The sequence below is a fragment of the Merops nubicus genome, unplaced genomic scaffold, assembly GCF_000691845.1.
Source record: "Merops nubicus isolate BGI_N331 unplaced genomic scaffold, ASM69184v1 scaffold20109, whole genome shotgun sequence".
Classification (NCBI taxonomy): domain Eukaryota; kingdom Metazoa; phylum Chordata; class Aves; order Coraciiformes; family Meropidae; genus Merops; species Merops nubicus.
In genome coordinates, this window is record NW_008629198.1 from 36,221 (window position 1) to 52,102 (window position 15,882).

The window sequence follows — 15,882 nt, forward strand, 5'->3', positions numbered from 1 at the left end:
AGGAAAAGAGAGAGAGAGAGAGATGTGTTCCAGCACTAGTCCAGCCAAGGGGGTGGGTGGCAGGAACCACAAGTAAAGAAGAGAGAGAGGGAAAGGAGAGGGGGTTTCAGGTCCCCACTTCCTGGTCCCAGCGAGGTCTCCCAGGTCTGCCTCTTTAATGGTGGTGGTCATGCCCCCACACCAATGTGTTACTGTCCTTTCAGCCCCTCCTGGTGTGGGGTGGTGAGGAACTCAAGCAGGTGTTGGACCTTTGCTTGCCTGGGTGAGAGGAGGAAGGGCAGCATTAACCCTTTCCTTGCCTGGGTGAGAGGAGGAAGGGCAGCATTAACTCCTTCCTTGCCTGGGTGAGAGGAGGAAGGGCAGCATTAACCTTTCCTCCAGCTGAGTCGGGGTTGTCAGGAGTCCCTCCTCCAGAGCTGCTTGCCAGCAGGCCAGCCCCTAACCTGCACTGCTGCGTGGGTTTATTCCTCCCCACGTGCAGGACCCTACACTGGCCCCTGTGGAACTTCACCAGGTTCCCCTCCACCCAGCTCTGCAGCCTGTCCAGGTCTCGCTGCACAGCAGCACAGCTCTGGTGTCAGACACTGCTCCCAGTTTGGTATCAGCAAACTGGCTGGGGGTCCACTCTGTGCCTTCATCCAGGTCACTGAGGAATACGTTGAACAAGACCAGACCCAGTGCTGACCCCGGGAACAGACGAGCCACAAGCCCCCAGCTAGACTGTGCACCACTGATCACAACCCTCTGAGCTCTGTCACTCTGCCAGCTCTTGATCCACCTCACTGTCTGCTCACCTAACCCACACTCCCTGAGCCAAAACGAGCGAAGGCAGCTTTGGATGAAGGCCAAACATACTCACAACCTGAGCTGAGACAGTTGCCAATTTGCCCAGGAGGGTCAGGAGTGATGATGACTGGGAGGAAGCCGGACGTCACTGCAAACAGTGGGTTCAAAGCTATGTTTGAACAACAATGGCAACAGAAGCCCACGAGCAGCTGAGCCAGGGCCAACAGCCAGGCAGAAGGAGCAGCCCGTTGCCAGAGGAGCCACCTGAGCAGGCAAATCCGAGGAGGTACTAGGGACAGTAACAGAGACAAGTGAGAACAGAACGTTCCTACAAGACACGACTTGAATTTATGTTTATTTTATATATATTTATATATATACCTTTGTATAGATTAAACTGGGTTGGATTTTATCATACACATTTGTTTTTGGTGTAATATATGAGAAACAGGAATGGGAACATCTTAGCAAATAGAAATCAGTACATTCCTTGAGTGAGCTCTGCCACACTGAGACCAAAAATTTTCATGCAATGGGGAGACAGAGAGAAGGGAAATACTTTTATCTTAAAAAAAAGACAGTCTAGTTAAAACTGCCAACAGAGGAGCAGCACTATGGATGGCAAACCTGCATAAATTAAAAGTAAATTCCACTCTGACATCTACTATGCTTTAAAGTGCAACGAAGCCTGAATTACCTACCTACAGAATACAGGAAAGATTAGCCCCTCTCCCCATTCCAATCTATCCCTAAAAATCCAAACCAAACCAAACCAAAAAACCCTACAGAAAAAAACCCAAACAACAGTAACATAAATCTAAAAGATATACACTATCCACAGCCCTATGGAGATGCCTACATCTACTCAGTAGCACCAAGAATCTGATATGGGTGTAATTAAAATCAATTAACACTCGGGAGCAACGGTAACATCTGTTTGCTGCCTTTGCAGCCCTCCTGCCCCTCGGTGGTGCTGGAGGAGGCTGGAGGCCAAGGGGATGGGGCCTGTCCTCACCACCACCCTGGCAGCGGTGGGCAGGGCACGGGAGAGCGGCTGGAGGGGACACCACGGGGACACCACGGGGACCAGGCGGGCAGCTGCGGCTGGAGGGGACACCACGGGGAGGAGGCAGAAGCTGCAGCTGGAGGTGACACGACGGGGACCAGGCGGGCAGCTGAGGCCCCAGGTGGGCGCGGGGGGTCCGTCTGTCTGTGGGAGGGCACGGGGCTAATTACACAGGGCTGAGGGGCTGTGCGAGTCCAACGCGCGCCGGGAGCCTCTCTGAGGACAAGGTGATGGGAAAGGGAGGGAGGGAGGGAGAGGGAGGCAGCAGAGTCCCCAGGTTGCAAGCCTCTGGTTGTGTTGTCTTCCAAGGCCAAGGGCCTGCACGCCACAGTTCATCTGTCTCCACACGCCACCTTTCAGGAGGCCTCAGTAGCCAAAGGTCTCCTGGGAAGCATAGACCATGTAGAGGAAGCCATCCTCGTCCTTCTCCTGCTCGTAGATCTCCGAGATGGGGGTAGACACGCTCACCATGCTGTGCTGGTTCACCAGCAGGAAGAAAGCCTGGGTGGGATTCAGCTGCAAGCGACGCCTGCGGGGGCAAGGGCAGGAGGGCCTGGGTCAGCCCAGCTGGGGAAGGCACTGAGAAAGAAGTTCTGCCCTCCCCAAGCTCACACAGCACCAGGCCTGCACAGCTGGGACCTCCTCCCACATGCTCAGGACAGTGTCCAGCACCCCAGCTGAGCCACTTGGGGCTCCAAGGCCTCCTGAATGAGGACCCTGCAAAGCCCCTTTCTCCAAGCGCTGCTGGCAAGGCAGACACCTCTTTCATCTAAGCTGAAGGATAACGACAGGGATTGGAGTCCCTCCCACCAGCTCATGGAGTGTCCCTATGAGGGAGAGCTCACAGTCTTTCACCAGATGCCAAGAGTCTGTCCCCACCCCCTCCCAAGCCCCCCATACAGTCTTTACCACAACACAACAATGCTGTGGTTGCCATGTCCCCATCCCCAGCAGCTGCCTCTGCCTCCTCCTCACCCCACCACTCTTTGTCCAGGGCCTGGGGGTGAGGACAGGTTCAGAGCGTGCCAGCCGGGGCCACCCCACTCACCGGATTATTTTGACCAATTCACTCATGTTGACATGGTCTGGGACAAGGAACTTGGTCTTGTCCAGCACTGGCAGCTGTTTCTCCCCTTTATAGCGTTCGATGATGACCTGGGGAGAAGGTCAATGGTTGGGTTAGCCATGGCTCACAGGGCCCCGAGGTCAAACAGATCAAAACTGCACGAGTGGAAATGCTGCGGCGAGGCCTCACATTGGCTTCAGCCTCACAGGAAACCAAAAAGAAGGACATGAACAGTGACCATCAGGTTGGCTCCAGCAAAGAGTCATCAGTCTGCCTGAGCCAGGCAGTGGAGAGCACCCAAGGCAGTGAACCAAAGCACCAAGTGCTCTGCCTGCCTGAGGAACACTTTGCCTTAGTGGACGGAGTTAGCGACCACCCACAACAGGCCGGAGATTCAGAGAAGGACTGAAGTGTCTTTTAACACCACTGTCAGACTGACCCCAACCACAGGCTTTGCTGGTTTGAGCTAAGGACTGAACACATGGTGCACAGCAAGAGACATCTTCCTTCCCCTTTGTGCCACAGTCCTGGGCTGCTGCTGCTCAGCATCACCCCGCTTGGTCAGGACGAGCTGGGAATACTGCCAAACAAGCAGCTTTTAGGAAAAAAAGCCAAGGCCACCCAAAGCATTCCTTCAGAAAGGGGTAGTTTGGATCTCGCCTGTCCCACTCCTCATGTCAACACTCAGACACAGTGACTCTGAACCAGACTGGAAAGCCATGTGCCACCTACATGCCAGGAGCTTCTCAGGCACTTCAGCACAGTGCCACCTCGGGGACAGCCCAACCTGCCCTGCCCTGCAAGAGGTCTTGCTTGGGAAAGCTCTGCCACACCTACCTTCTGAAACTGCTGGCAGTGACTTCAGGTGTCCTGCCACTAGAACTCACAGCTTTCTTCTGCTAAGGGCTGTGAGCTGACAGCAACAGTTGCTCTGCTAAACCACCTCCAAAGCCCACTAGCTGTACTCTAAGGGGCAGGCCAGCAGGTGGGTGAAGTCAGTGATGGTGGCACTTGTAACGTGCAGCACGTTCCCACTGCAGGGACACTCTGGGCTCTGCCAGCACCTGGCTGGCTGCTGCACAGGCAGAGCCGAGTCACTCAGCAGCTCCTTACGCTGTGCTGCACTGTAAGGCAAAGAGTTCCCACAAATCCTCTCCTCAGCTCTTTCCCACAGCTAGAGACTGCCAAGGGCTGCGGGCGGTCCAGGGATGGAGCAGCACGCAGGGATCGGGGTGCCCAGGAGGTGGCTCTGTGGAGCCAAGAGGAGCAAACCAGCCCCCGGGCTCAGGGGTTTGCCCCTCCCTGTACCGCCGGGTGACACACCCAGCAGCAGAACTCCTGCTGCCCCTCACACCAGGGCACGCTGCGGCATCAGCAGGGAGCTGACCACGCCTGCTGAGGTCTCCAGGCTGCAGGGCTGACCGCGAGGCACACCAGGATGGGCCCAGCTACACTGCAGGCAGCTCCCAGGTGAGGAGGAGTGTCAGGTGGCTGGCTGGGAGCCCTGCACCTACGTGTCCTCTGAGGAGCCTGTCCTGGACACGCAGTACGAGTGCCGAGTCCAGGGGCACGGTCACCTCCCTACTGCTGCTGGTCACACCAGTTCTGACACAGGCCAGGATGCCCATCCTCTCACAGCACTGGCACCCAGGACAACACCAGGGACAAGGCACTGAACAGAGAGGTCACTGGCGCAGGGGTGGGAGGGCTCAGGTCTCTGCCACTGCCAAACCTCCCCCCACCCCCAAGGATGGTGGTGGAGTCACCATCCCCAGAGATGTTCAAAAAACAATGCTGATGAGGCATTTTGGACTATGTGGTCATGGTAGTGTTGGGTGATAGTTGGACTTGATGATCTTAGAGGTCTTTTCCAACCCTAATAAATCTATGATTCTGTAACTCCCCAGACACCCACACCAGTGGCCAGGTCCTGATGACACAGAAGCCTTCTCCTGGGGCACGTGGTGTCTGATCCCAACACAAAGAGCACTCCAGCCATGGAAGCTCTCCCACATACACATTACATTTCAGTAATATTTCAGTAATATATTTCAGTAATACCAGTAAAATTCTGCATGTAGACACAGAGCTCTGGCTCCTTCTGTGCATTTCCTAGGCAACTTCCATTTCTGTATAGGCACCTGATACACGCATGTGTGTCTCTTTTATGTACAACTTATTTCTAGCCTGTCCTTAGTGCTAGAGCTTTGGAATTGTAATCAGCTCTGCCACAGCTCTGGAGAAATGCAGAGCCAGCCTAATGCCACGAGAACCATGCTAAAAGCACCAGTCAGTAACTGCAGGGATGATGTACCATACTGGCATCCAGTGTGCTGCCAGGGGCAAGTCCTGCTTTGCTGAGCTGGCAACGTGTGGACACTAGAGTACCTTTGGAAGAGAAGGAGAAAGAACTCCTTTTGCTCCAAGATGCTGTGCTAACAAACAAAGGGCAAGGCAGGAATGGACTAGTATGTGCCAACAGCAGTCTGAGACATTAAGGCTTGAAGACTAAATGCCAAGAGACTGTATGCAGTCGTAAGACAAAGCTGGTGTTCATCCAGCACTGAGAGTGACCTGAGCTAGGAACACATCACACATGCTGTGGTATTGCATACACTAAGTTGAGCAAGCCCTGAGTATGTTATTTCTCTAAGTTCTCCATCTTTACAGGAAGAGAAGCAAATACTCAGCTGAGGTATCACAAGCACACTCACAGCCAAAGAGCAAGACAGCACCTTAGGTCTGACATGGGCAGGAAGAACTGGGGGCAGTTTGTGGAGTCTCACCTACACACATCAGCAGCAGGTGCTGGGAAAGCACAGAATGGGTGGGGCCACTGGGCTGTGTATGCATTATCCTAACAGAGTCTTTTTGCTTTCAGCAAAGATCATCTCATGCATCTTTCTTTGGGCAGATGCAGAGAAATCCTTACCAGGTTATCCAGAGAAAGTCAGGTGGCTACTGCAACAAAAGGGGAAAAAAAAAATAAATCCATTTCAGAGTTTTGTCCTACTTCATTAGCTTGGAAACAGATTTGAGACCAAATGAGCCCCTTCCACTGTTGGGAATGTGGTCTGTTACTGAGCATCTGGCATGCACAAGGCACTGGAGGCTTGTGGGGAGCAAAGCTTTGTCCCCCCCGTGGCTGGCTGGTGGGGGCTCCCCAGCAGCAGAGGGGCTGTGAGAAGGGCCAGTGCAGAGCAGAGAGGAGGAGAACTCACCGGGATCTTGCTTGGGTGCTGCTCTCGGATCTGCTGGACTTCCTTACAACGATCCGCTGGGAAGAAAGGAGCAAAGAAAAGGAGTCAGAGACATCTGGCTGGGCCAGGTCAGCCGAGACCCAGGGAACCACCCTGCAGGCCACACAGACAGAGAGAGGCACAGCCAAAGAAATGCGAAGTCCACCAGGCCTTTTCTGAACGTTCTGCAGCAGTGAGCTGGTCAGCCAGGCGTGGGCCTCAGTGCCCAACCCTTCAGTGGCTTCCTAGCACAGCAGCCACCCCACGGCAGGGACACGCTGCCCTGCCCAGGAAAACGGGGCAACAGACAGGCAAGCCAAGTGACTTCCATGAGTCTGTAAGGATTACAAAGCTGTGTTCCTACACATCCCATAAGCAAACGCTGCTCGTGACCTCGGTGCTGGAGGCAGCACAGCTTTAGGGTCTCAGCCCTGGCAGTGTGGGCTCTTTGTGTCTCCTGGCTGCTTCTCCAGAGGACACGATCCTCCAAACAGGGGCTGGATTTCAGCCATTTCCTTCTGCCTGTTGTGCACTTCCAAGCACTACCTGGCACAGCCTTAGCCCAAGAGATGTGCCTTGCCAAGGAGGACTCCTTCACCACCACACATCTACATACCAGCTACCACAGCTATTGGCCTGACAGAAAGTGGTTCTGGGCCTGCCATGGATATGGAATGAGAAACTTAAGCAAGGAGATGACCCACACACTAGAAGGCTTTTTCTGCAGCTGTTCTCACACTTTCTAACCCACTTTCCTCCAGAGTTCATAGAATCATAGAATTGTTTGGGTTGGAAAAGACCTTTACCATCGAGTCCAACCATTCCCCTAACACTGAGTCCACTGCTAAACATGTCCCTGAGCACTTCATCCACACATCTTTTAAACCCCTGCAGGATGGTGGCTCCACCACCTCCCTGGGCAGCTGGTTCCAATGCTTGGTAATCCTTTTGGTGAAGAAGTTTTTCCTAATATCCAACCTAAACCTCCCCTGGTGCTTGCACACTCTTGGACCTTGCAGGAGAAATCCAATGCCCCCTCTCTGCTCCTTGCTCCACCTTCTGCCATTCCAAGCAGCAGAAAGGAGGGGAAAAAGCCATGCTAAGAGCAGGTGTGGCTCTCTGTGCTCTTCCTGGGACATGACACACCTACACTCCTCCTTAGGTTACCATTACTCTGGGAAGTGCTTCAAGCCTGCAGTGGCTCATCTGAACTGCCCAGAGGAAGCAGTTTCAAGGATCACAGCAGGTAAGCTGGTGGGTGAAGGGCAACAGCCAAGGACTGCCTAGAAATGCAAGATCTGAGTAGCACAGGATCTGTCGAGGGATCAACCTGCAGATCACACAGTTGCCAGCACAGCACCTGCTTCCAGCCCAACTCTCCTCACCTGCCTCATGCAGCCCCCGTGCTGCATGAACCCACTGGGATCACGTAGGGCAGGTCAAGTGCACATGTTTGAGTGTTTCTCCCCCCCCAAACACTGAGCATTTCTCCTCTAACTACTCACTAAAATCTCATTACTTATAAATTGACTTTGGCTAGATAACTTTTTGGGAAGAGGCTGGAGTTTATTCAGAGGCCACAAGAGTGCAAAGTCACCAGATCGCAGAAGATTTTGAGCACCACTTTCGTCTCCTCTGAGAGGAAAATATCCCTCTTATAGGATAGGATCTTTCTTCTGTAGGACTCCATGGGCTACCAAGACAGAGCAAGATTATTTGGATTTAAAGGAAATTTTGGGTATATTTGTCTTGGGTGTTATGAGTGAAGATGGAGTTCCTCAGGTTTCCTTTTCACCCTATCCAATGCTCCAGAGTTATCCCAGTGGCACAGACAATTTTCCCCTGAGGTCCCAATCAGCAAGGAGTTATGCAGAAATCAGCACTGCAGGTGGCACTGGTACAGCAAAGCTTCCTCAGGAACCCTGAAGGACACAGTGACAAGAAGCACCTTGAGCAGCCAGGCAGAAGTGTGTGCCCCCTCCTCCTGCAGAGCTCCACTCCCACGTGTTCATCGTGTACAAGCCTCAGCAGGACAGAGCACCTCAAAGGCTGGAGATCCAGAGCACAAGAGCTCAACACTTACAAGCCTAAGTATTTTAGGCAGCTTGCCTGCAGTCAGCTCAAACTTGCCAGATATCAGGAGAGCCTGCAGAAAGCTGTGTCCTCATGGCTGGCTAGTTTTCAGATGGCCACGTGGATGGGCTTCCTAGACACCATGTATGCATCTCTTTGTAGGGTCACAGAAACATTTGCACAGGAAGCCCAAACAACGCAGGTAATGCTGAGAAGGGTCTGAGAGGCCATTTGCCAAAGGCAAATCTGCAGCCTTTGCATGTTCTCATAGCTAGGAACAGGGATAATCTCAGAGCACCCAGCTAGTCCAGGCTGCGTGCACCAAGGGGCAGCCACAAGCCTGACACCCCTTCTCACTCCCAAATCCAGCCCGAGGCTGGCAGCCATCACCACAGAGAATAAGCAGCACATCATCAGTCCAGCTACACATCAGTGTCTGGGGATCCCACCCTGCACCCCAGTCCTTTGCCCCCCAGGGGCGTCAGCTGCAGGTGCCTGGGACAGAGGCAGGCAGCTGCTGCTGCAGCAGCTCTCTTCCAGGTCTTGCTGCCTCCATGAGCAGCAGGAAGCAAGGGCAGAAGCCACCACAATAAAGCTCCCAACTAACCTCAGGTCTGATGTACCTTAGTGGCAGCTCCCCTGTCCCACTCTTGAAGACCTGTCGTGTGCCCAGGACCTGGTCCCTCCAGCCAGATGGGCCCAAGGCTTTTGCAGCCTTTCCAGCCACACAGGACCCTGTGGGAGGTGGCTGCTTTGCAGCTCCCCACAGTGCAATGGCAGGAGGTGCTGCTTTGCTCCAGGGGCTGCTGGGTCACTCCAGCAGGTCCATCTGATTGCAGCTGCAAGCATCTAAAGCACTGCACTTCTTCCTCTGCCCAGGAGATGCAGGATGGTGGTTCAGAGCAACCCCACCTAAGCTGCTCAGGTGCCTGAAGATTCAGGGAGAAGTTTCCAGGACATCTGATGCTCTGCTAAGGAGCACACTCAGTCCCATCCTAGCACTGGAGCTCCAGACAAGCAGGCTTGGGAACAAGGAGAAGCTCTCCTGCATCAAACCTTGCACACTACTTGTTTCTGTGCATACAACAGTTCAGGCACTAGAGATCTGCAAGAAACAGATGAAGGTCACCCACACCTTCCTCAGCCTGGTGTGGGAGCCACAGGTTGACCCTGTCTCATGAAAGCATTTTCAACATCACACAGCAAGGAATAGCTACAGATACCACCTTTAATTGGGTGTATGAATATTCATGCATACATATGAATATGTAGTCCAATCTAAGTCACAGGAATAAAGAGAAGGGCACCAAAGGGCACTTCAGAGAGACACCAGTGGAGATGCCAGGCCCCCACCACACAGCACTGCAGACAGGTATGCTCCCCCCCTTTCACTAGCAGTGTCTGCACACTCACATTGCATACACGACAGGTCTGAGTTTAAAAGCCTTGTTCCTCTCCTGCAGCTCTCCCAAATTACAGGCTGTGCTACCTGAGGTTAAGACTTTCCCTTTTTCTCTTAAAACCTGTCTACTCTCAATCCTCAGCCTCCAAGTAAAGTGAGCCAGAACTGTTTACACAACTCAGTCCTTATCTGCACCTTTGGCTCTGGACCCTCCTTGCTGCAAGGAGAAGCAAAGCACCACACACCTGACCTCAGCAGCTCTGGAACTCCACCCACGAGGGGACGAAGGGACCACAGCCAGCAGCTGGTCTGAAGGAGCTGAGCAACGATGAGCAAACTGCCCAGGGAGGGGAGGGCAGCAGCTCTGCCCAGGGAGGGGAGGGCAGCAGCTCTGTTCAGGGAGGGGAGGGCAGCAGCTCTGCTCCCAGGCATGGGCACTGCACCCCTGCCAGCAGGCAAGCCGGGCGCTTCCCCCCGCGCCAGGATCCGAAAGCTCAAGATGGAAGCAAGATAAAAGCCACACACTTTTTATTGGTTATTCCTAGTGAAATTTCACTGCTAGGGCCTACTGAAAGACAGAATTATTTCTGTAGCATTGCACACGCTGGGAAAATTGCCTGTTTCTCCTCCAACTGCTGTTTCGACTGGTAAGTACCAACAGCAAAGCTTGCAAATTGCCTGAAACACCAGAATCTCAGCTGTTTTCTCAACTGAGGTCCTTCCCAAGCTGTTCTCCCAAAGATGTGGGCATGGAACATATCCCATGGCAATGCAGGATGAGATCATTATGAAAGTTAAGGAGAACAGTATAAAATTTTAAGACAGGCTTTGCAAGCATTAACCTTTGCTGCCAGCAGTGCCCAGGAACCCTGGCTACGGTTGACAGGTCTCTCCTGCACTGGGTGCTGTGCAGACACAGAATGGAAGGACAGTCCTGGGGGCAAACCAGCTTCATCAGACAAAAAATACACATAGTGGAACAGAAGGAAAACATGAGGCCAGTACTCCAACAGCGAGGTTGCCCAGGGACAGCATTTTTCAGAAGACACTAGACAAACACTGGTCAGGCACTGGTGCTGCTGTGGGGCAGCAGATGAACTCTAGGACCAGCCTCGGTGCCTGAGAGCAACAGGAATGTGATTAAGAAAACACCACTATGAAAAAACACTGCCTGGAAACATCATCAATGGTCAACCAGGTCAACAGCTCCTGGAGCTGAGCAAGAGCTGCGTGTGGAGAACAAAGCAGAGAGGAGAAATCCAGCCATGAGCTACTGCCCCTCCCTGCAGTCCCAGGGCTCGGGGTGCAGCTGCCCATGGCACAAAGGGAGCGTGCAGACATCCCTGATGCTTGCAGCAGGCTGCCAGCCCTGTGGCTTTCTCTCTGCCATCCACAAGACACTCTGCCAGCCAGCTTGGGGATGAATCCGCCTCAGATCTGAAGCAGATGCAAAAATGAACATGTTTTTTCAAGAAGCTTCTGTGGTCAAACCAGGACAGAGGGTTGCAAGAATGTGGTCCTCTCTCCAGAGATTTTCTGCAAGGTGAAGAGGAATTGGATGGTTTGAAATCAGTTTGGGATGAGCTGGCATCTTCTGAAGACACAGGCAAGATATGCAGGTCATTCCAGATGAACATCAATAAATATTTTTGGAATATCACACCACCTCGAGGCAAGACACCTCCAACCACCAGGAAATGCACACCTGTGTACGTGTCGTGGCTTCCTGCCCAATGCTAGAGAGCTTGTTCTCAAGCCAGTGGCACTGCAGGAGGAGCAGGAGGAGACCCCACATGCCAGAAAGGAGGGCAGGGCTTGTGAGGCCAGCCATGCCCTGGGAAAGCTGTCCTCACTACAAACAAAGGGTTGTTGTCCCAGGGGACACAGGACAGCAGTGCTGCAGAAACTTGACAGTGATTCTGATAGTTGGTGGCATTTTACTTCTTCTGTCTGCAAAGCTGGGGGGCACAGGACATGGCAAATGACTCAGGACCAAAACTACACTGTTTTGAACTTAATGTTTGATATATATATCAATGTTTGATAGAAAGTGTCTCTACAACATAGTCCATGTAGAGCCTGATGCTCTACTGTCACATGAAGTCATTACCAACAGGAACATGGAGCAACTGCTGATCTGTCTGTAAGACTCCCCTTTTTGTTGTTACAGCTTCATGACAAGATGTGTCATGTCTGGAAGGACTTTTCAAAGCCTAGCTCCTGGAGCCCTCTGATTGCAGAAGGATCTCAGCAGTCTTGTTCACTTGGGTCAGTTCCCAAACTTCCTGGCTCCAGAGCAGAGCTTGAAAATGGATTTTAAAAGACAAACAGAACCACCTTCATTTTATTTTGGCAGTTTCAAAACTTACCCGAGTACGATTTTGAGCCTGGCTGCAGAAGGAGTATTTGCATCTGGCAGACACGTGCTGAAGGGCCCAGCTCCTGACCAAGCCCAGGAACACAAGCACCGTCAGCAAACCAACGTCACGACTCTGTCCCCTGGCTGCACAGCACCACGTCACCCCCGCCGTGGGCCACGCAGGATGAGCCCTGCACCTCCATCATTCAAAGGGCTTAAAGCAAGGCTTCCAACTCACTGCACACCCCGAGCGTGAGGGGCAAGTGGGCAATGCCCTCTGTGCCAGCTCTACATGGCATACCGAGTATTTGTACCAGGGTTCAAGACAAGCAACTGGTTTTTGTTGTTTTGGTTTTGTTTTGTTTTGTTTTTTTTTTCCCACAACATTTCATCATAGTTTCACTAGCCTTGGAAAAACAACAGCACGTTCCCTCTGTCTGAGCTGTCAGGAGCCTGGCCTCTAGCTTTTGTTTGACCTTTTCTTCCATCTTAACAACCTTCATAATTATAAGACTCCGAGACAGCAGCAATGAACTCAGATTTCTCAGAACTACTCAGGATACTTCAGATTGCTCGAACAAAGAACTGGCACTCCTGACAGAACTGTATGTGAATGCAGAACCCCACACACGTGCACAGAGCCTCTGCACAGCCTGAGTCATTGCTATTTGTGCATAAACGTGCCTGGACATGCACGGATCTGCAGGGCCTGTTTGGGGACACGTGCCAGACACAAGAGTCTTGAATTTATTCCTTCATTTTCTCTCACACCCTGTTCCCAAACTGCCTTCTGAAGACAAAAAGGCAGCAAACAACTGCACGCCACAAATTCAGAGGTGTTCATACACTGAACAGGTCAACCACAGAATGTCACACAAGCAGGGTGACACATCAGAAGACCTCCTGAGAGACTCTCCTGACTGTCATCTCCCCTGGGAATGACCACGGAAGGAACACAGAAGCCAAGGGAGATGACTTGTCTGTGGCTCCTGACTACTCGATGACAGAGGCAGCAAGAGTCTACCACTCTTACAGCTCCTGGATTCACCAGTCTCCACCCTTCGGGCTCCAGGGGATAGCTGAAGTTTCTGTGGTGAACAAAGTACTAAGAAATGAACAGAGGACATACAGGTTTTGTTATTCCTGGCTGCCGGTTGGGACCTTTTGTTATATAAAATAATAATTTTAAAAATCGGTATTTGTGGTCCATGTGTCTGGTTGGCATTTGTTCTGGATGTTTGTTCAGCTCTTTTTGTACCAGTACTTTCTTCAACGCTGACAATGAAGCTCACATCAAACTGTCACAGAATGGCCTTGGTAACTACTGCAGCTAGAGAGGGGCAGCTAAGCACCGACTCTGAAGAGCAGCCTCATTTCAAGGAATCCCAGGTGTTAAAGCACAACTGCTGGAGTACAAATACCTCCAGCACAGGGCATGAGGACAAGCTGACTCACAAAGCAACCTCAGATCAAGATCAAGGTGCTTTTCCAAGCCACTAACAAGCAAAATCGTTATGACATGAGAAGAGGGAAGCCAGCTCTGCACGCTGCCATCATCCACTGCTGCCTTTCCTCTAGAGAGAGCTGGCTGCCGAGAGCTAAAGGCAGATGTCCCAGAGGATTGAACCTGGGATGGGAATACTCAGGCCACAGAGGCAGAGGTCAAACCTCTATGTCTGTCACCAGGCCAGGGGCTCCAGCTGACCCACAGGACACGTGGATGTGCACTCCTGTGAGGTGGCTCTGTTCTGGCAGGGTGCTGGGGCACGAGGCCAACTCCCTTGCAGTGAGCTGCCCGAGGTGCAAGGTAACCAGGCTGCTATGCACGGCACTGGAAACAAAGCTGCAAGCCTGCTGGCTGCCTCAACAGCACAGCAGCCAACTCAAAGCAACCACTTCCAGAGCAGAGGAGGTGCGGGTGCCACCCAATGCTCTGAAGGACTCGTGCTCTCCACAGGAGGTACAACGGTGTCGTCAGGCTGCCGCACGCCCTCGCCAGGGCCAGAACACCCTGTTTCCCTGACACAGACCACAGCTTTGTCCTGGGAATTGATGTGGACTCCTACAGAGCTCTGAGTGCACAGAGAACTGACTCAGCTTCCACGGTTGGGTTCAGCACATGAAAGCAAAGGGTTACTGTCAGATTTCCCCCCATGCACCCAGAGCAGAGCTGCTCTGCTGCAGAGGTGCCAAGGAGCAGACCAGGTCACAGAGTGTCACCCTCTCACCACCAATGTGTATCAGATCACAGAAGGCAGTGCTCAGTGCCCTCAACACAAGCTGGCTCAAACCCCTGGCATTTCCCAGCCAGTCCCTTTTTCAAGTCCTCAACAATGATGGATAGAAATCCAGAAATTTTATTCAAGATAGACCCAAGACAAAGCAGATGAACAAGTAGAAGTTGTTAATGGAAAAATAAATCTCAGAAACACAAGAAAGGGGAAAACACACATCAAGGAAAGCAGAGTCTTCAGCAAGGGGTGGCAGATCAAGACCTAAGCAAGCCACTTGCCATGAAACTGGAGCCTGGGTGCCTTTTATAAACAGCCACATTCCTGACTCCGCCTTTTCACTGTTTTTTTGGAACCGTTCCACTTATATAAAGTTTTGAGGCCTTAAAAATGGAGCCATTGTCACCGGCGATGTTTTCCATCAGCCCTCTCCAACTGCACTGTAACAATCACTTCCTGCTCCTGTTGTGTAATTACTCGATGAAAACAAGACGTATTTACTTTCTCCAAGTGAGCAGTTCCAGCCCTGACCTAAAACAACTGCAGGGGCTGCCAGGCCTCCTCCTCCTCCTCCCTCCCCTCCTCCTGACTGAGCTCTGCAGACCAGTCAGCTGAGAGAGCAAAAGGGCAGAGGAAAGTACACAGAAACAAGGAGCACTTGCAGTTGGCAGCACCAGACTCCTCACCCCCCTCTTTCTCTCCTGGGCTATTTTAATCCTGCTTTCTTTCAACTACCCCAAGCCTCGGATTTTGTTTTCCTTCAGGCTCCTATAAAGTCTGAACAATCTGCAGAGGCAAACCAGACTCCTCCTGACCATAATAAGCCTATTCTTACCAGTTCAACAGTACGTAGTTACCAAGGGTTTGGTTTAGGACTTTACTGCTTCTAATACATAGCTTATGGTGAACACAGACCAGCAGCGTTCCAAACAAGTATCCCAGGGCACCCAGGCTTCACTTTATTCCTGTTTGTGCACGTTCACTTGGCTCCCTCGCTGTGGCAGGAGAAGGCTGGGGAAGCATTCAAGGCCAGAAGGATTGTGCCAATTACCAAATATTTACAGTTTCCAAGAGAGCAGTGCTGGATCAGCAGTTCAGTAGGAAACAGCTCCAATTTTAAAACTCACGTAAGAAACACCGTCACCTGTGTTTGGACAGTATCTGACCCAAAATAAGGCCTTATTTGGCAAGAATACACTGATTTCAGTATTATTCAGGCAGTGAAGCTCATGCAATAGGCCCCCTTGGGATGTAACCTGCCAGAAACAGGGACCTCTCCCAGTGCAGCCAGCAAGGGGCAGGAGAAACAGCAGCTGATGTTTCAGCTGATTTCACTGTCAGGTCTGGCAAGCAAAGCTGGTACCTTCTATGGCAGCCTCCTTGTCATCTGAGTTTTGCCACAAGGTACCTTTAACAAAGGGATGGGTATGAAGCGAGCATTAACTCTTCTCCGCCTCAAGAACAATTACAGAGGGTGTATCGAGTTTCTGGAACAAAACTGCTCTAATGCTAACAAGATAGGGATCACGGGATGTAATTTTTGAAGAGGTCATTGTGCTCTGCCTGTCAAAAGCATAAAGACTGGACCCAGGGCAAGAGTGAAACACGAGTATTTGCCTCTTGACTATTACCCTTGCCCTGCAGATTTCAGAGCCCCTCG

General features: G+C 52.0%; 1 protein-coding gene across 1 annotated transcript in view; it reads right to left on the reverse strand.

The window, feature by feature from the left end:
* Positions 1-2,004: 2,004 nt before the first annotated feature.
* MAP1LC3A (microtubule-associated protein 1 light chain 3 alpha) overlaps positions 2,005-15,882 on the reverse strand; it is a 14,167-nt gene continuing 289 nt past the window's right edge. The window contains exons 2-5 of the mRNA XM_008946931.1: positions 13,543-13,618; positions 6,140-6,195; positions 2,901-3,007; positions 2,005-2,381 (exon numbers count right to left, since the gene is read on the reverse strand). Coding sequence (XP_008945179.1) covers positions 2,219-2,381; positions 2,901-3,007; positions 6,140-6,195; positions 13,543-13,618 — 402 coding nt within the window. The 3' untranslated portion in view covers positions 2,005-2,218. The remainder of the gene's footprint in view (positions 2,382-2,900; positions 3,008-6,139; positions 6,196-13,542; positions 13,619-15,882) is intronic.